Raw genomic sequence first — 22,465 nt, forward strand, 5'->3', positions numbered from 1 at the left:
GAGGTTATTTGTAAGTCGAAAAATTATTTGGAAAAAAATTTTTAAAAAAGTATCACAACTAAACATTTTAATTTATACAAATATATATGACTTTTCACATTTACTTTAAGGTTCATTTTTTAATCATCATTGTTTTATGTAATTATAATAAATGACACAATGTTTTCTCATTTTATAATAGCAATTTTTTGTTAAAAAATTTTTTTTCTAAATCATTGTAGATCTGTAATTACTTAAATTTTTTTATGTTTGTACTTGTTTATATATATATATACTAGTAGGGCTCATGCCCCCCCTGCGCGCACTGTGCGCCAACCCCCCAACTTTAAAATATTTTATGAGAAATATATTTTTACAATTTTTGTGTATTTATTCTTATTTATACTTAACTTTTTTATTTTTCAAATTCAAAAAACTTATTTTAAATAAATTACATGGGGCTACATCGTTTGAAGAAGTTAAAAAACATAATGGAATAACATATAAGAATTTCAGGGAGACTGCAATTGCAATGGGTTTAATAAAATATGATTCTGAAATCGACAATATTTTTGGAGGAGCCATAACAATTATGTTTCCATACCAGTTAAGACAATTTTTTGCTTGATTTTTGATTTCAGAAAACATTCAAGGAGATAAAATATGGAATGAATATAAAAAATATTTTACGGAAGTCTTCGATAATAATAATAATAATTGTGCTCTTCTACATATTAATCAAATTTTGGAATCGGAAGGTAAATCGTGTGATTCTTTTAGTTTACCGACACCAACTATTAGCAGGTATATAAACAATTGCAATATTGAGGAAATATCTTTCAGTAAAAAAATTTTCAATATAATGTACACAAATTTAAATGAAGATCAAAGAAAAATTTTTAAAACTATTTGTGAACAAGATGAAAAAGTATATTTCATAGATGGTCCTGGTTGATCCGAAAAAACCTACTTATATAAGACACTCATTTATTATTTTATTTCTAGAGGTAAAAATATTTTGTCAATGGCTTGGACAGGAATTGCATCTGTATTACTACCAAAAGGTATGACCCGTCACAGAACTTTTCGTTTAGCTCTAGACTTAGATAATATTGGAAGTGTATTTTAAGAATTTGAAACTGGAAAAAGAAACTAAGGGAAGTTGATTTAATAATATGGGACGAGGCTTCTATGATTCCGAAAAAAGCTCTAGAAATCGTTGATAGAACATTGAGAGACTTGTGTAATACAAAGCTTTGCTTTGGTGATAAATTAATAGTATTAGGAGGAAATTTTCGACAAATCCTTCCAGTTATAAAAAACGGTAATAGAGCTATAATAATAGAAGAAACTAGTTTAAGTTTAATAATTTTTATTTCCATTGTACAGAATATACATATTCTTTTTACAAATATTTGTCCCCTTGGCACGACAGTCCCGTGCATTCGCCATGTCTCTTATACTATACGCTTCGAGTTCTAGCCGCCGCCGTTTATCTGCTCGTTTACCTACTTATCTATCTCTTCTATCCCGCAATCTCTCATACCCCTCTTTATTTACCTTTCTTTTCACCTGATCTTTACCCCATGGCAGTCCCACATGTGCGCATTTAGCCGCTTCTACTTTCTTTCTCGATTCTTCCGTCAGGCTATATCTATACCCCCTTCCTGCGTCTCTCCTTCTTCCCGGTACCTCGGTTCTTGATCTGTTCAGTCTTTCTTTTCTAATTCTCTACTAAATTTACAGAAACACCTAATCGGATCCCCTTTCAGTAAATTTAAAACCTTAGCTCTTACTTCATCTTTCGATCCAGTTAGATCCCACTTTTCCACTTCCGTCACCCAAATTTCGCTAATTATTTCCTTTATGCCCAAGCACGTGAAAATGTGTTCAAGTTTTTCCGGTTCTTTTTTGCAGCCCCTACACAATACCTCACTGAATCCTTTATTGCCCGCTCTTCCCACATTACCGCACCTTAGCCTTGTCCATTGTTCTTTTGTCCCTCCGTTTATCTCTCTATCCTCCCAGTAGTTTTCTACTCTCGGTTCTTTCTTTAATTCCTTATAATAGTCACAGTATTTCGACTTTTCAATTTTCGCCCAATTTGCCTGGATCCCCTGGTCTTTCTTTATTTCTACCCCTCTGCTGAGTCTTTCCCCGAGGTTCTCAGTTCCCTCTACCTCAAGTACCCCCCCGATTCCTTTTCCATCCCCAACCCCTCTCAATGCCGCTTCTATTGCTTTAAACCATTTACTTGAATTTCTGTTTCCCACGCTTCTCAATTCCTCTTTTAGACTAATCCTAGGCCCCCTTTCTTTCCCCATTTTTGCTATGTCCAATAAGAATCTCCCTGCTCTTTTCATAGTTTCTACTTCTAAGTTGCTTCTATTACTTTCCATCTGCCATATGTATGCCGGTGTATTGCTACTTAATCCTAAAGCCATCTTTACAAATTTACTCTGCACTTTTTCTATTTGCTCCCATTTTTCCCAGCCCCATATTTCCACTCCGTACAGACAGCCAGCTTTAACTATTGAGTCCATTAAGTACAACCTCCCCTTCAAGCTACCCATGTTAGCTCTTTTCCAAATTCCCCACACAGTATTTACCACTTTCTTGACCTTGTTTGCCGTTTTTGTTACATGTCGACTCAATGTATTGGTTGCTGTAAACCAAAAACCTAAATACTTGTATTCATTTACTACCCTTAGTTTTTCTTTCTCAAAATACCACTCCTCTCCCCTCGCTAGTTTACCCCCCCCTTCGGCATACCATGACTTTCGTTTTTTTTGTGTTCACCATTAGCTCTGTCTTGCTACTGTACCTTTCTAGACTATTTAACATGCTTTGCAACCCCTCTTTTGTGTCTGCCACTACTGCTACGTCATCCGCAAACTTCAGGCTGAAAATCTTTTTCCCCCCCAAGACTGTACCCCCTTCGTTTCTCTTTTCCCATTCGTCTTCAAGATCTTCCAGATAAATATTGAATAAGCACGGACTCAACGGACACCCCTGTCTAACCCCCTTTTCAGTTTTGAACCTTTCTGAAATTCCCTCTGCCGAAATGACCTCATTTTCCGTGTTATTGTAAATTCCTTTTATCATATTCAAAAACTTTCCCTTTATTCCCATTTTTTCCATTTTTTCTGCTAATATCTTCCTATTCACTTTGTCGAACGCTGTTTTAAAGTCCACGAAACATATGTATAATTTACCTTCTTTATTTTTAAGTTTGTTATTTATTAGGCTATTCAGGGTGAATATGTGATCCCTGGTACTTCTTTTTTCTCTGAATCCTGCCTGACTTTCTTTTATTTTCCCCTCTGCCTCCAACCACTTCCTCAGCCTGTTCGCCAATATATTCGTTAGTATCTTGTAGCCTACATCCAATAAAGAGACCCCTCTATAGTTTTTGACGTCATTTTCGTCCCCTGCTTTGTGAATAGGGTGAATTCTTGCCACCTCCCAACCTTTCACTAGCTCTGCCTTGCTAAACATTTCGTCAAGTATTCCTGCTAATTTACCAACCCAAAACATAGTTAGCCCCTTATAAAACTCTACTGTTATCCCATCCTCCCCTGCCGCTTTGTTATTCTTCATTCTCTTTAATGTATGCAATACTTCATCCCCTGTTATCTTCCCGTTTAGGTCGTCTTCTAAATTTTCCAAATTTGGTTCCTGCTCTCCTGTCGTTTCGTTTCCTAACCTGAATTCCGTCCTATCCCCTATCCCTCCCCTAATTGACTCTTCTTGTGCCCCTAACAAATTTTTAAAATGCGCTAACCAGTCCTCTTTGCTAATAGCCACCCCCGATTTTTTCTTTCTCGGCCTAAATTGATTAATTGCCCTCTAGAACTCTGTCATACCTTTACTCTCTACTACCCTGTTCCATTTTTTGTCTCTGTCTTCCTCGTATTTACTCTTTTTGATTTCTCTAAGTCTTTTTCTTTCTGCTTTAAGATTCTCTTTATACCCTTCCTTTTTTGAAACTGACCATACTTTTAGCGCAGCCCACACTTGCTTTTTCTGTATTATAACTTCCTCGTCTCTTTCTAAAGTCCATTCCCTCCCCGTTTTTCTGACCATTTTCAGCTTTTTACCCGTCTCCCAGATAATTTTTGAAAGTGCATCCCACCTTTCTTGCATATTCATCCCCTCCATACATACATCTTGTTCCCTCTTTTCTACTTCATTATTATATTCTGTGCCCTTACTTTCCTCCCATTTCAAAGAAGTCCTATTACCTGACCCATCTTCGGATTTTCACTCTTTCTTTTTTCCTCCCTCTAGCCTCAATTCTACTGGAAGGTGATCCGATTCGGTTCTTAGCGTCACTTTAAGCTCTTTAACAATACTACCTTCTTCATTCTCTAATTCTAATGCCAGATCCAGAACCGAGTGACCATTATCCCCCACGAATGTGTACATTCCGTCCCAATCCCCTATTGTTGCTCCGTTCCTAATGCTCAAGCCTGACTCTTCACAGAAATCCAGCAACTTCTCACCTTCTCTATTAACCGTTTTATCGGCTGAGTTTCTGCACATTTCTCTTTCCCCCTCTTCGTTTATCTGCCATTCTCCGATTCTCGCATTAAAATCCCCCACAATTAATACTTGCTCTCCCCTATTTGTAAAAACCTCAACGACCTCCTGTAGTTTACTTAACATTAGTTCAATTTTTACATTATTATAAACGCCAATTATATTACATTTTTTATTTTCCTTCATCTGTATCCCTCTTATAGTTAACCCATAATCCCATTCTTCAACCAATTCTTTAGACAAAGATTTTCTAATACCTACCACCATCCCTCCTTTAGCCCTCCCTCTTTTCTTATCTCTAACCGCTGTTTTCCAGCTCCAATCGTAGTTTTTATCGAGTTTATTCTCCCATTCTTTCTCTTTTACCTTTTCTACCCACGTTTCCTGTAATATTATAATTTCGAACTTATTCACGTAGTTATATACATCTTTTATTTTCCTCATACCTGCTATATTCCAAGAGACTAGTTTTAACTCCTTATCCTCTCCATTATAACATACCTTCTTCCAATCGAAATTTCCTACTTTTATCTATTTCTCTCTGCTCCACCAGTTCCCCTTTCACATCGTCCCACATCCACCATTTATCCCCTCTTTTTAGCTTGAGGTATCCCTTGCGAACTTCGAGTCCCTTACTCTTTTCTTCCTCAGCTTTTATATCGATCCACCTCAAGATTTCTTTCTCTCTTTCTGTATAATCGTCTTCCAACCATAGGTTAAGCCCTTGCAACTTCCCCTTATTCCGCATCAACTTTACTTTATTTTCTAAAGATCCTAATTTCACAACTAGCCCCCCTCCAATCGCTCTCATTTTGACAATATGTGCCTCCACACCAAGTTTATTGTATAATACTTCGTTCAATTCCCGTGCTATGCCCCCACCTACTGTGCGAATCCCTTTTACAAATACATTATTCTTCCTTAATTTTCTCTCTTTTTTCTCATATTCAAACTCTCTTGCGCTCATCGCTTCCGGGATTCTCGCCGTGTTTACATTTTTTTCTTTGACTCCGCGTTCCTTATTACAGTTCATGCCGCCCCGTTCCAACTCATTAACGCTGTCGTCTTCTACTGCCTTGACTACGCTACTCCCTCCCCCATTTGATACCTCGCTGCCCCGACTCACTACCCTATCCCTTTTTTGACTTGCTATTCTGCTATCTGCTCGCTGTCTACTCCACAACTGCTTGCTTATTTTACCCTCAAGCTCCTTTCTGAGACTATTGTCACTCTCGAGTTTCCTAACCACTCCACTCAGTTCCTCCCTTAACTCTCTATTTTGATTTCCGATTTTCTCAATTACTTTTCTTGAGAACCTCTCCTGCAATTCTACCTTGTATCTTTTACTTTTTTCGCGCTCTAATTCGAATTTTAACCTTTTTATTTTTTTCTCGCAAATGTAGTTCCTGCACGCTGTTCCCTATCCTAGCACCCATGTCGCTTTCTGACCTCGCTCTCAAACGCATACCTCTGCTTACCGTTCCGCTTCTGCCTTCTCTGTTACTGCTGACGTTGTTTACGACTCTCTTGCTACTCCCGCTGACATCAGTTCCGTCACCGCCGTCAATTCTGTCGTCTCCTCCACAGCTCGCCTCATTCTCCCTTCTCCGTGCTGCCCTCTGTGTTTCGTCTCGTGAACTTGCCTCCTCTGCTTGCGTCGACTGATTATCTTCCGCCGGTAGTGTCGGTACCTCGTTCAGCCTACAAGCTGTCACCTCCCCTTCCTCTGTACTCTGCATACGCATTTGCTTGTCCTCGTCTTCTTCTGCCCTCAGTGAACCCTTTGGTTGGCCATGCTCACTTTTTCCTTCTTTACCATCACCTAGCTCCGATTGCTCAGGGGCCCCAACCCTGCTATCAACCTTTATTTTCTTCACAGCACTGCTAACCTAGACTTCCTCGGACCCCTCCCTTTCTTCTCTTTTTCTCTTTTTCCATACGATTTCCCCTCCTTCTATCAGGGCGTCGCTATCTTGCTCTTCTTCTTCTTCAACCTCCGCTGGGTTCCCCTCTTGTCTTCTCTCTCCTTCTTCACTTTCTCTCCATATGCCTGTTTTCGGAGGGAAGAGTTCCCTTCTTACTGTCTTGCCTGCTTTCATGAAACGTTCCAGTCTCTCCACCTCGGGTATGTACCCATCTGATGCTCTCTTCCTTGGCCTACCTCTCTTCCTTACTTGACTTCCCTCCTCACCCCTCACCTTGACTTTCTCCTCTGCATTTACTGCTTTGGTCTCCGTTTGCCCGTCGCCCGCCATTGCCAACTCGGTCCGAGCTAACCTCACTCTCCTTGCTTTTTTACTTTTCTTCTTTACTCATTAAGTACCTCTCGCTTGTTGACGCTACCACTTTCCTCTCTTCCTTATATCACGCTCACCACTTTTATCGCTTCAATATAATTACTTATGCACTCTCTTAAGACCCAAATTCACTTTAACGCGGACCCATGTTACTTTCCGTCCGACCGTCAGCGAACCTTCCTTGTAATCAATAATAGAAGAAACTATAAAATCATCATTTTTATGGAACTTCTTCAAAATTTTAAGATTACAAAATAATATCCGTTCTAGTAATAACGAATTTTCAAAATTATTGTTAAGAATTGGAGAAGGGGACATAGAAACATTTAACATTCCTTTTTCTTTATTTTTTTTATGTATAGGTAAAATCTATTAATTAATAATACATATCATGAATGTTTATCGTGTTCATCTATTGTACCAATTTCAGCATTAATTTAAAACAGAATAGACATGGACGTGAGTCTTCGTGGTTTAATCAGGCTTTATAAGATGACTCATAAAGTGATGCGAAACTTTCATTGTTTATATTAATGATACTCTAAATTTAACTTAAGTTTATGTACGTAAAAGTTTATGTAGATGGGTAAAGACGGTATGATCACGGTCAGTTTCCAAAAATGTGGTGTGGGGAGGCAGTGGGGGCCATGAAAAAGTTCGTGGGGGTCAGTGGGAGGGCCATAGGGGGTAGGTGGGGGAATGTGGGATGTTTTGAGAAAAAATACTATACAATATTACCGTGTGATTTGGTATATTATATAATAATATACCAAATATATATTATAATATTTTGATAATATTTTGTGGGGGGCGGTGGGGGGCCATGAAAAAATGCGTGGGGGTCGGTGGGGGTCTGTAGGGGGTTTTGAGAAAAACTACGATATGTCAAAATAAGCAAGAAAATTACGGATTCTTACATTATTTTGTGGGGGGTTGGTGGGGGGCAAATGGGGGACGGTGGGGCGTTTGTGTGGAATGCCCCACTGAGTTAACTATATAATATAGGAAGATATATATTCCAAATAAACATATTATTATAGTACACTATTTTTAAAAGATTTCTACAATTATAATAAAAATAGTGAGAAAATAATTTTAGTTCAACTCTTAATTTTTCATACATAATTGACTTCTAACACTTATAGGTTGAAGAATCAGGTAATAGAAAAAACATTTATTTTTATGTTTTAGAAAGAACTGTTTCATTATCTTAAGATAAATAGTTAATTAATTTAATGATTTGTTAATTATTATAATAAATAATTAGTTTAATAATTAATAATCAGTAATTGAATATGAAAATTAGGAATAAGTTATGAACCACTTTAGAACAAGGAGAAAGAGAATCATCTAAAATAAGAGTTGCTCGTAGTTGAGTGGATAGGGTACTGAGCTAGTATGCAGAAGATCGCTGGTTGGATTCTCAAGAGAAGTATTTTTTTTTGAGGTGATGGTATCGTATAACGCGGTAGAGTTAGTAAGATGGAATAAAAAATTTTCTTCAGTTACACATTTTCTAAGGTCATCAATCTTAAATCGTCAGTTTAGAAAATTTTCAATTATAATTTTACTTATGTATTGATTTCATAGATTATTTTGAAAGACTTTTCGTTTATGACAGAGAAGTGGGGGGTTGGTGCGCGCAAAGTGGAGCCCTACTAGTACACACACACACGCGCGCGAGCGGACGCACATCCTTTTTTTAAATTTATTTCCACAGCCAGCCAAACAAAGTCTGATGATGAGTAATTATCACATTTAATTTTTCCTGGTGTTATTGATAATTATTTTACTTCAACTTAATTTTTAAAATTTTTAGATAAAAGTATAATTTGTTAATAAACTAAATAAATAAATTTTCAAATAAGACGTCCAATGACAGTTGGTAAGTAATTAAGAACAACGTCTAATGGTGGTACTGTCATATTTTGTATTTATTAAAAAATAAAACGACGTTTCGGCCGTTTGGACAATGTCTCAGCCCAAATTAGGTACAAAAATCTATGACTAACAAAAATTCTTTACAATACAAATTTTGGTAAAATACAGTAAACGCAAATTAAGTTAAGTGTAGTATAACATACCTCTGACTCTTACGACAGGTATGTAAAATCGTAATATAGTGAAGTGTAGAAAAATAAAGAAAAAGTAGTTATGTAACCTGTCTAACACACCGCTACTGGATTGTGTCTCAAGCATATTAGAGTTAGGCGATGAATTTAATTTTGTATCTAATGTTAATAAGTGTGATTATTTTCATCTTTTTAAAAATTTTGAAACTTCTCTTAAATACTCTGGAGAATTTAAGACAGTTAGAAATGGACTACTTAACATTATTAGTAACAATAGACATAATGTTTCTACTTGTCTTTATATAAATGATGGATTCTCCAAGAGAATTTAAAGCGAACACTAGCCTTTCTTAAAATAAATTAACACATTTTAATTACTAAAGCAGACAAAGTTAATGTCACTGTTGTCATTGACAATAAAACTTATGTTGATAAAGTAGAAGAATTGTTAAGTGACGATAAGTATTATTTACAGCTAGAAAATAATTCTTTAAAGCAATTAAATGAAGATACAAAAAATTTTGTAAGCAAATGGGATCAATAGGGTATTTTTGATGAATAAAATAAGTTTGATATTGATCCTCATAAAAAAGACTTCTCTAAATGCTGCGGACTAATAAAAATACACAAGAAAACTTTCCTATTTGTATCATTGTCTCAACATTAAATTTAACTAGTTATAGTTTTTCTAAATTTCTTTCTGCTTTTTTGATTAATAATATTCCACGGGCAAAATCTCACATAAAATTTGGTTATAAATTAAAAAATTAATTAAAAGATGTTTTCATTTCACCTTGTTACACTCTTATTAGTCTAGATGTACTAAGTTTATTTACTAATACTACTGAAAACTTAATCATAAATGCAGTAACACATTTTTGGAAATTCTGGAATCGTAAAATCAATGCTTCTCTCAATGAATTTTGCACGGGTGTGTCTTTAAACTTGAATTCAACTTTTTCTTATTTCAACAACAAATTTTATAAACAAGTTTTTGGTTCTCCAAAGGGCATTCCTTGTAGTCCGGTGCTGTATAATCTTGTAGTGCGTTTGCTTGAAATTTCGTGCTTAAAGAAGTAATGTTTTGAGTTCCACTGTATGTACGGTATGTGGATGAAATCCTTATATGTGTGCCTACTAAATATATCAATCATACAAAAAACATTTTTAGTAGCGATTGTCCTGAATTACAATTCACTGTTAAAACGTGTAATAACAACAGCATTGGTTTTTTAAATTTGAAAATTATCATTTAACAAAATAACACAGTACTAACTGATTGCTATCAAAAACCCACACACTGAAGCCGATACTTGAATTTACTCTTTCCCACCATCAAATACAACATGAAAAAGGTATCATTTACACACTAGTAGCCTTTTCATTAAATGAATAGACACTCAATTCCATAATGATAATTAAAAATTGATCAATAGATTTTTACTAGCTAACAACTAACCTCAAAGATTTAGTGATAAATTTTTAAATAAAAGAATTAATACGTTAAAGAACATGAGAATGATTGACAATTGCAATATAAATGATAATAATCATTATCTAATCTTATCATTACCGTATATTCTCTACTTGCACAGTCCTATTAAATATTATTGTAAGAAGCTTCACATGGGTCTTGTATACAGTTTAAACAATAAATTGAATTTGATATTTCCACTTAAAAAAGATGTAACTGAGCCATTTGATAAAAATAATGTCGTTTAACACATACAATGTGCAAATTGCAATTGCTGCACTGAGAAAAGTAGTGTGAAAAAAAGTATTATAACTGTACTAAAAATTACTATATTTTTAGGAAAGCTAATACTCTATACTCACCTGATGACACAAAATTATTACGTTTAGAATAATTTTGATTATATTTTAAGTAATTTTTACTATGCAGTAGCCCTACAAAAATTATTTCACGGCATAATAAGAATTACTATATCTAACAGAGTAAAAATTTACTCTGACAGTACAATTTTTGCGACACGACAACATAAATATTGTTATCGTTTTAAAACGTACCACATTCTAAAGTAGAATTAGCTATGTGACGTACTAAAATTTCTCATTCCACTGCCTTGCTATTCAGTATAGTAAAAATTACTATGTTCAAAAGTAATTTCGTAAGATGTATATACGTATATACGCCTATTGAGTTTCAAATTGAAGGTTATACGAATGTAAATATTAAGAGAAACAAATTATTTGATTTATCAGGGTTAAAAATTGATACGTGCCAACAATTAATTTTGAATCGAGTAACTATCCGTTGTTAATACTGTGGTCCACAGAAAACCTTTTGATTTTTTAACTTTATTGTGTATATGATTAACAGTAAACGTTCCCAGATGTACTCTATTTACACTCGCACGGAAATCATGTCCCATGGTCTAGTGGTTGTGGAGCCTGACTCGAAAGCTCAAGGATGAAGGTTTAAATCCTAGTCGCTGCAGATCTTTTTGAAAATAAAAATATTTTTAAAATACATCAATATCTATGTACAATAATAAAAACATATCTATATACATTTAAATCTATACATTTTAATTTTCTGAGAAACATATATATTCTCTAGGCAATATTTATATATATATATATTTGTATATATATTTATACATACATAATACATTTTTCTTTTCCTACTTGAATATAAAAATTCTTTCTGAGTTGAGTAAAAATTACTATGTCAAAATAGCAAATTTTAATAAAATCTGGTTTTACTATGTACCATAGTAATGTTCGTAATATGGCGAGTACGTCTTAGCTTTCCTATAAAATATAGTAATTTTTATTATAGTTGTAACACTTTTTCTAACACTACTTCTCTCAGTGTGTTATGTCGGTCAAGCATCGAGACCTGTAAAGTTAAGAATGGCAGAACATAAAAGAGACATAGAAAAAAAAGGATACATCTGTACCATCACAACATAGTATTACATTTACACATAACTTCAATTTTAATAAAATAAAAATTTCAGACATAGAATAAAAGTACAAAAGGCGCCTTTTTTCGAAATGTTAACCATACATTACTTTAAGAATAATAGTAAAGACAATAAGATACAGAGAAATTTAAAAGTTGTTATAAGTCTCTTGTTAAGTCAATTAAGAAAGGGGACTAACTTGATATACACGATTTGCGGACCCCTTTTATTTATAGTATAAGGAAAACATAAGCTGTTTATGTACGTCTCACAAGAAACTGCTTGCGATTCTTATTTGATTATATTACATGCGTGTACTATATCATTTGTGTATGTGCAGGGTATAAGAGCAACTAAACTTGAAACTCTGACTACATTACGATTTTACATCCCTGTTGTAAGAGTCAGAGGTATGTTATACACTTAACTTAATTTGCGTTTATTGTATTTTACCAAAATTTGTATTGTAAAGAATTTTTGTTACTTATAGATTTTTGTACCTAATTTGGTCCGAGACATTATCCAAACGGCTGAAACGTTGTTTTATTTTGCTAATAAATACAAAATATGATAGTACCACCATTGAACGTTGTTTTTAAATAATTAAAATAAACTTTTACAAAACAAAGGTTTCTTCATAGGGTTACAGCGATGATTTGTTTATCGCTAACTAAATCCCTAATACTGTTTTACATTTACTCAGGCCCACACATATGTGGTGTGAAAAAATTATTGTGGAACCACTCTGAAGAAAAGTACTACGGAAAAACCTGCCGCCTAGCAGCCAACATTTATAGGAACCTTTTTCCGTGAGAACAGTTTTTTAAAATAATTTGCTTTTATGGAAAATCGTACCCAGGACCTCTAGAATAATTTTTCACCACTCTTCAGGCTTCATTTTTACTAAGACACGTTTTTTTTTTTTTTAGGAAGCTTGTCATGAAGGCGTCTTTTTACCTCTACATGAGGATTTTTGATACTTATTATCATTGCTTTTCTGCTAAGCATCCTTCGACTTTCAGGATATCGTTAGAAAGAAAACTCTTTTAATAGTATAATTTCAGTTTTCGTCTCATGTAGCCAAATTTTGGATATTTAACTAAAAATAACGAGATCATTTGGTACATAATCCATAATGCCCTGTAACATTCATGGATAAATTTTAAATTTTTGATGACTTATACTTTTATTTTTGTGACCAGCATACCCTAATAATTAAGAGGTAGATTTATTGAATTTTATTCAACGATGGATTTCAACTGGAGTGTCATGGCTTAGATTTTAAAATGGTGATTGTCGTCTTCGACAGACCAGATAACCAAGAAAAACAAAATACAAAAAAGTATAATGCTTGTGTCTATTTAGGTATGAAATGTTATTCCTATTTTTTTTCAAACTAAATTTTTTTTTTTTTTCGTTGTAATATGATATCATATAATATTATAATAGTAACGTTAAATTATTAACTTAAAATAAGGCCTTATAGGTCAAATTATAAGTTCTTGGATGATTTATTAGATCTGCTTTAGTACTTAATGAATCCTTTCAAAATTTTTTTTTCCTTCTAGGCTAATTACACCGCTTAAATAATTTATAAATCAATAGTAGACTGATATTTAGTATAAGAACTTTTTTGTTACTCCTTTTTTACAAACACGTTAGCATACAAAATAGTTATCGTTATTATTACTTTCTTAAATAATAATACATACTGCATAATAAATAATTAAAGTGCATTACTGAGTAAAAAATAGTCTAAAATACAGCTTAAAAGTACAGTACAATACTTATAAACTTATTAGGAACCAGTGCTAAGAAATTTATTTAAATATATTTTTATTCTAATAGCACAATACAGCATGACAGAATTAAAAAATTATTTTGATTTGTAATATGAGTGAAGAATGATAGTCAGTGCAAAAAAAATTGATCAAAACTTTTCAAAATCATTTGTTTCAGGTATATGCATATGTTACAGCATGTATACAGATCGAAAAACTTTACAAAACCAAATCAATACATCAAGTGCTTCCATAATCCAGAACGAGTTGTCACATTACATAATCATTTTCCTCTAGCATGCCTTGGTGCCGGATGCTCAAGTTATCCTATTGATACTGAAGATGCGCAGTTGCAACATTACAGAGCTGATTGCGTTAAGTCTTTAAAAAAAACGTGTATAGAATATCGAGAAAAACGTATTCAGGACACGACCATCTGGCGTTATAAAGATAAACTTGTTTCTAAAGTCCGTGCCACTCTAAAAATTTTAGGATTTCTCAACACTGCTGAGTGATTTCTGTTGAATAATACTAGAAACAATGAATATAAGAAAAGAGTTAAAAATAAAAATAAAATATTATTACATAAATATCACCAGTTGTTATTTTTTAAGAGTTCTTAAAAATGTATTTCATATTAAATTTTTTGCATACTAAGAAATATAACGTGCTGGATCGAAAATGATTCAGACGAACACATGCAGACACTCATATACTTATGGGTGTATACGCATATTAAAATTAGGATAATTTTTACAAAGTTATTGACCACTGTTCACCTAAAATAAGATTTTCATTTAAAATTCTATCATAAAAAACTGTTAATAATAAGAATTCTTTGTTCTTGTTTTACTCTGTGAAGTTCAAATTTAATTATAAAGTTAAGCGTACTACGATCTACGAAGAATAAGTTTTTACTTCTCACCTTTACGTACTTATATTTTTTCATTTAACTCAAAAAACAATACGTACAGACTTTGTTACCAAGGGTAGCAAGTATAGTCTGATCACTTCTACACTAATTAATTTGTGAGTTTTCCATCACTGAAGCTTTCAACCATCTGCTTTAATTATTTTAGCAGCTACATAAGTATTAACTGAAAATCATTATGAAATTGTACAAAATGTGTCAAGAAAAATAAGAGTCAATTTTTAATAAATAGAAATACTTAATATAACCAATTTTTATGATCCAATCATTGGTTGACACAATATTAATCTATATTTTGCGTCTACAGTTGAGCTGCAGCAATATCAGAAGTCTAGAAACTTGATTCGGTTCAGTAATGCTTTGCCAGTAAGGTCATGCGATAATTCATAGTGGAGGTGAACGAGAGAGAGAACAGTATCTTCCTTTCATTTGTAACCAATTATCACGTGATTTAACTGACAGAGTATTTTTTATTTTATAATTTCGTAAGATGTAAGAATATAACACTAACATTGTATGATATTAAATAATTTTGTACTCTGTAATATGAGACTATGTACTTGAAATTTCTACAAATTGGGTATTACTGATACAAGTTACAAATTTTGTGAAATATATTGTTGCGCTTCGTAGTAATGAACGATTCTACTATAATATTACAATAACTTTCAATTCTGTAATAAAAAAATAATTCATTCATTACATTTCTTGTAACTAGTTGTAATGTTGCTGTGTAATCGTATGCGTATACGTATAATATTATTCCAATAGTAAAAATACATTCGGATTCCTACTGGCATGACCTACTATTCAAATTTTATTTGATTTATCTTGCATAATACAACGAATTTTTTTTCTACGTTATTGGTGTATAAAATGTCTTTTGATAAGAAGTCAGTAACTTTTACCTCGAGAAAAATTTAAAGAAATTTAATTGTTTGACCAGTGTCTCATAGAATAGGTCACAGGGCCAAGCTGACGGTTAAGTATAGTAGGTTTACATTTATTATTTCAAAAAACTATAGCGTGATACTTTAATATTAATTAAAACTGCCTTATCCATCTTGCTAGTAAAATTGTTTTAATTTTTCTTGGGTCAACATTATCCCTAATTATTGGCTAAATTGCTTCGAAAGTCGTTTTAATTTTCAGTCAAATTTGGGATTCGGTTGACGTTACACATGTAGTATGGTACAGTGCAATGCAGAATGATAATAAATATTTATTTAATGAAGGAACAGTGTCAGCATAGTGGTAAGCGTTCTTGGTACTAATACAATATCGTCATAGAAGTCATAAGCTTGATTGATTGTGAATGCAGACTTTTTCAAAAACTCATTTCATAGAGAAAAATTTCTGTACAACTGCAGCTCTTTCGGGGCATAATTTAAGGTGTCATTGTTCTTGAGAGTAATTCCATAGTTTCATCCTTGCTCCGAAGATCTTCAGGTCTAAGTGAATGCAAAGCAGTGGTAGGTCTAAAGGCAGAGATTGGTAAATAAGTGTAGCAGTGAACGCCCATACGTGGAAAATAAGTGGGTAACTCCAATGACTAAGTCAGTAAACTGTCGCAGTAATCCAGCCAAAAAAAAATATTTGTTAAATGCTCCATAGCACAGTATATTTATTAGTGTCAGAAGCTTAAATTTATTTTAAAAAAGCTTTACAGCATTCTCAGCTGCTCCGTAAAGAGACAGATAATAAGGAGCTAGTCGTAAATGATTTACACAATTCCTTGCGAAGTATGGTAAAAGCACTTCATATTAGGCAACAGCACACGCAATCTCAATAGAGATTAGATTTTTACTGAACCCCAGTGACTATTATAAAATACTTCTAACGTCCCATCATGAAATTAAGAAGAATGACTACACCATACATTTATACAGTACAATTATACTTTCGATTAAATCTAAATAAATTACTTTAAATGCGTTGTATTTTTCGTCAGTTGACGTCTGTATAATCATGATAATGTTTATCATCATCGTCATCGTCGTCGTCGTCGTCATCGTAATTAACATCATCATAATTATTATCTTTACTTTTTTCATCGTAATTGTTACTGTCACCATCATTATCGTCATCATCATTATCATCGTCATCATCATGATCATCATATGTGAGATTATTAAGGATGGGATTTATTAAGCTGATAAAACTCTTTTTTCTTGACTTAAAAAAAAGTATTTATAAATTATTTTACACTTATGCTTTTATCGTAACACAGTATAGTTGAGGAATAATGCATAGATATAAGACTACTTAATTTTAATGCGTGTGTTAGGTATCAATTCTGCTACATGTTTTTTCTCTCTTCATTTATTAACTTATAATTTTTTTTGTTAGTTTGGTATTTAAATTTTAACCCATGGTATTGTTAAAATCCTACTTTCAGTATTATGCCATGAATACAGTGGTAATAGTTTTTGTTGAATACAGTGGTAATAGTTTATGCTTAGAGTCGATGTTATTATTTTTGTTATTATTGTTGTTATAAGTAACTTGTAATTTTTCTATGGATCTCTGATATTGTCGTGGCTGGGTTTTCTAACGGCTGGGCTAAGGTGTATTTGAACAGTCTACTGAGCAAATTTTTTTTAACTTCGAAAAGCGTGAAGAATCGTATTGCGATATATTTTGGCATGTGTTACGAAGTATTTATCGCAGAAATAAGGATGTGTTTTATTTATAATATTTGTTGAGTACTTTTTTTATCAGCTTGTCAACTCGTCCTACTATCCATATTGATTTGGAAAAGAGAGAGAAATTATCAGTATATGTATATAATTCTGTAAATAAAAATTTAATCTTGATGTGTAATAAAACAAAAACAGTAGACAGTAAGTGCTTGGGTAGCCAAATATGAAGTTAGACTTCTATAAAATTATATGGCAAATAATTTAATTACATGTATAAATATACGTTCTATGAAACGATATTGTATACAATAGTAGTGCAATTATCGATGAAATTAGTACACCTACCTTAGTTGGGAGTGGTTTCAATAAATATTCTAATATTTAATAATTGAACAGTTGTAAACAAATTTATTATGGCAAGATACGATATAAACAATGTATAGGCTGGCCAGTATAAGACTATGCAGTTTCATAATTCTTCCGATGATTTAAAAACAATTTCCCACCGCCTACACTGATTACATCTCTAACGTTATAATCACATCTGTTACATATAGTTACACATTTTTCTTAATACTTAATACCTTCAATGTAATCGTATCTTAAAAATTAAAATACACTTCCCTGAAGTTCCGCTTTTTTCAATAGTATAGTATAATATGACAGAGAATGCTCAAAATAGCATAAGAAATACCCAAAAAAAATTTCAGATCGTTTAACTGTACTTTTTTTCGCATGTTAAATTTTAAAAAATTGCAATTTAACATGTAAGCTCATGAAAAAATCACTAAAACTTGCATTTATAAGATCTGTATTATTCTCCTAACTTTTGTTTATAAGGAAGAGTACTTTTAGATACAACTGTTTCATTTTTAAACAGATCTGTAATTTTTTTTTGTAATAAGACAAAAAAGGGATCAAGTATGCGTAAATGCATGTATGTAATTATATCCAAATGAGAAAAATCCTTAAGTCTAAAAATTATGTCAATCCCAAAGAAAAACTTATGAAAGGAGAAAACGGAACAATAATCGATTATTGTATTTATACGGTACTAAAAATTTTTTTTCTTATTTCTGAAAATTTTGGAAAAATGTGAAAAATTGTACAAACAAGTATTTATTTATTCCAAAAGAAAGAAATTGATGATAAATTAATAAATGTTTGTTAATACATAAGAAGGCTACGCTGCTATAATATACTAATTTCTAAGTTTAAAAAAAAATGTTTAACGAAGAAAATTAGTTCATTAAATTAATTATGTATGTATTACTGTCATATATAATCGAGCAATTAATTTATAATCAATAAATAAAAATTTACTCTAAAAATAAGTTATGAACCACACAGTTAGAAATAATTGAATTTCCCAAATTGGGACCGCTCATGGCGAAATGGGTAAGGTACTCTGCTCGTGTACAGAAGATCGGGGATTTAAATCTTGAGGAAAGTGTATTTTTTTTTTTTTTTTTTTTTTTTTTTAAGAAAAATTAAATAAGAAATAAGAAAAAAAAATTCAAAATGTATAGTGTGGTTTGGAAGAGATGGAAATAGCGTGGAGAAGCGTGGCAGGATGTGGTGCGAGGAGGTTTAGAGGGAAATACACTGCTGGTGTAGCACTGCAGCATGATGAGACGAGATGGCGTACAGGGGACTCACCAGGTGGGACGAGGTGAGGGGAAGATAAAATGAGAAATTCATTTCCGTTACACATTTTCTTAAGGTCAACAATCTAAAATTTTTCGGTTACTCTGTAGTGCTGAACGTGCCTATAGGAGTATATCTTCAAAAAAAATTTGTAAATTTTTATTTTGATCGACTTTTAACTGTTCTGAAAAAATTTGTTGCTACCTGATCAGAAGTATTAGCTTAAATGCTTAGTTGGCATGATAAGTGCAGTAGCAACTAAACAGCAGTGTACATGTGTTCAATAGTTTCTTAAAGTAGCTAAATACAAACTCTTCTCCTGATCTGTAGTTGTAAGTTTCTGTCAATTCGAGTGTCGTAACTCCATATAGGGAGTAGCTAGGAGCGTGGAAAATATTGTTACAGATGATCGTTAGTATTCCAGTACCTCATAATTTCATTGAAGTCAGTTGCGTATTTAAAGGATTACTGCTGCGCAATACTTGTACTGTTCTAGTATTTCGTGCCAAATAAAACCATTGGGCAGTATTTTCTAACCTTATTCAATAAATTTCTGTTGATGTATATAATGCTACTTGCAAGTGTTTCATGCTTTCGTTGATGGGTTTATTAACACTGAAAATTCGCAAGGATTACTTATGCTTTCTTGAAAAGAAAGTGTATCTAGTCGGCAATATAAAATCCTTTTGTCTTTTATACAATGATTTATAAATTTATCATTAGCAAGAAGAGTATTGCTTACGATCAGGTTACTAAACTGGAATTCTATGCTGACATATCCTTTCAAATCTGAATGCGAATTTCTTGAGTCTGGCATCGTGTGCATGGTATTATTATTAAATTTTTCTTTAACTATTTGGGGGGAACTTGATTGAACTGCAAGTCCACTGTCTATTACTACTGCGTTTGTTTTAGACAGTACGTGCAGACGTTCGAGTATTATGGTTGAATCATCCCAAGTTAGTGTATGTTTTTTTCTTATGAAGTGATTTCTACGTGTATGATTTGTATGCTAGTTCTGTGTAATTTTTTTTTTTTTTAATTTGAGCGAACAATATTTGAATATTTTACCTCTCAATATAATGTCGTTTATGTAAAGCTCTTAAGATTATTCACATCATTGTTTATTTTATCTCAATCATCTTCATCCATGGATCCAAACAATTTTTTCAAAATCAATTCCTTAAATTTAAGTGGTATCCATCTCATTATCATGTATCTAGAAATAACTTTAACTTTATTGTTGAAATTTATTTTTTCACTATAAACTAGTATTTCAGTTGCCAAAAACAGTTTTAAATCTTTATAAGTTAATTTTGTGAAACAAACTTTGTTGTTTAACGTGTATCTAGTATTAAACTTTTGCTGTCTCGATTTTCAAGTCCTCTAGTACAGTGTTCGACCACAGTATCTAGTTGTATATATGCGCTAATTGATATGATGATAAATGTACCAATATTGCTTGCATACCTATTGCAGCCATAATAAAATTCTAACTTATCTACAAGTTTGAGATAAAGAAAGCTTGAAAATTAAGAATAGAAACTTATCCAAACCTCCTATGTAAGTGAATGTATGACTCCTCGGTAGCTCAAGTGCTAAATCAACTGTCTAGTAAACAGGAGGTTGTGTATTTGATTCACACCCAGGGAAAGTGTTTTTCTCATTTCTTACTTATTTTCTAAAAAATTTTCTTAAAATTGAAAATATGTGAATTTTGATGGCGAATCTTTAGTATATTTGTTATCGAAAAAGGGCATGCATAGATGTTTTTAAGAGTTTTTATATAAAAGTTACAAAAAACCCAAAGCCTTTCCACACCATTTTTCTTATCCCCTAATAACTTTTTCTACTAAGTATGAATTCCCGCTATTAACAATCAATATTAATTTTACCATTCAAGATTATTTTTTTGAATAATTATTTTCATCTATTTTTCAACACCACCAAGGAGGCAAATAGATGGACTTTATACATATAGATGAAACATAAAATCCATGTTTAATTATGTAATAATGTTATTAAATAATTTATTAATAATCGTAATATAATAATTATTAATTTGTTGAAATTCATTAATAACTATAAAGTTTTCGGTGCGTTCAACTTTTTTGTTGTTACTATTATTTTAATACAATGTAACACTCATTATTTCTTATTTGTACATATAAGACATGATAAAACTACAAAAACAAATTAAAATGTTACATAATTATTAAATAATAATAAACGTGAAAGTATCGCCTAATTTGAAAGGGTTAAGTGAATAACCTAGTAATTTAGCTTTATCATATCCACGAAGAGACAGAACACCCCGCACCCAATCGTAAATTCGGATAATTTTTATAATGATACACATGTATACTTGTTTTATGTATGTTATAAATTTATACATGTTTTAAAGGTATCAATATTTTATATGTATTTTTATATATATAATCTTAATTTAAAGAACCCGACTATCTCTTACCTATTGCTTAAACGTATACATGTAAAATAATTACACAGGCCCACAAAAAAAAAATGTCAGTACTTTTGACGAGACATACTTTTTCTGCGTATTTTTGGACGCTGAATCCGAATCTGCAATATAAAAAATAGCCTGCCGCAAGATATTTTGAGGTTTATGAGAGAAAAACCTAATTTTTTAAGGTTTTGTGAGGGTGTTCCGAAATTTCAGGATAAAGAGAGTAAAAATAAAATCATTTTGACTTAAAAATTGAACTCTTCAAAAAAAAATACATCGAAAATCATGTTACGGTTTGGTTTTTCATCGAATTTCAATCAACTATCCGACGTCGAAACGACTAAAAAACCGCAAAAAGTTACAATTTGCTTCAAATTTGATTAAAATGACATTAAAATTCGATCAAAAATTCGAAAAAAATTTGATCAAAAAAGTCTCGATAATTTAATTAGAAACATTGGTTTATCCAAAAAACAGTCAGAATTACTAGCATCAGAATTAAAGAGAAGAAATATGTTGACAAAGGGTACAAAAGTAAGCCATACCGTAATCGAAAGAAAAACTTCCGTAAATATTTTAAGGAAGATTCAAATTTAGTATACTGCACTGATGTAAAAGGACTTATAGATAAATTTAAACCAAACGTTTACAAATCTGAGAATTGGCGAATATTCATTAATTCATCAAAGCGCAGCCTTAAAGCTGCTCTTCTTCACATCACAAAAAAGTATGCTCCTATACCGTTAGTACATTCAACTGTACTGAAAGAGGAATGTTGTAATCTTGAATTGCTCTTGACGAAAATAAGATACGAGGACCGCAACTGGAAATTACGTGGGGACTTGAAAATTATATCTATGATACTTGGACAACAATCTGGATTCACAAAGTACCCCTGATATTTGTGTATGTTTGATAGTAGAGATAGAACAAATCACTATAGAAAAAAATGTGGCCACCAAGAGAATCATTTAAACCCAGAAAACAGAATATTCTTAAAGAACCTCTCGTGGATCCGTCCAAAATTTTGATATCTCCTCTCCATGTAAAATAAATTATTTTTATCTTTGCATCTTGATAAAGATTTACGATTTTTTCTCTGGTTATTATTTCTCCTTCTATATTATACTGTGATAATTTTGTGATTCGTAAACGTGTTCCATTATAGAGTCCGTCT

General features: G+C 32.3%; 1 protein-coding gene across 1 annotated transcript in view; it reads left to right on the top strand.

Annotated features, from left to right (window-relative positions):
- LOC106645338 (uncharacterized) overlaps positions 1 to 14,165 on the top strand; it is a 208,915-nt gene extending 194,750 nt beyond the window's left edge. Inside the window, exon 4 of the mRNA XM_089595029.1 lies at positions 13,780 to 14,165. Coding sequence (XP_089451155.1) covers positions 13,780 to 14,116 — 337 coding nt within the window. The 3' untranslated portion in view covers positions 14,117 to 14,165. The remainder of the gene's footprint in view (positions 1 to 13,779) is intronic.
- The last annotated feature ends 8,300 nt before the right edge of the window (positions 14,166 to 22,465 follow it).

The sequence above is a fragment of the Copidosoma floridanum genome, unplaced genomic scaffold (genome assembly GCF_036245765.1).
Source record: "Copidosoma floridanum isolate Cflo_tuat_1 unplaced genomic scaffold, Cflo_Japanese_pri ptg000024l, whole genome shotgun sequence".
Lineage (NCBI taxonomy): Eukaryota > Metazoa > Arthropoda > Insecta > Hymenoptera > Encyrtidae > Copidosoma > Copidosoma floridanum.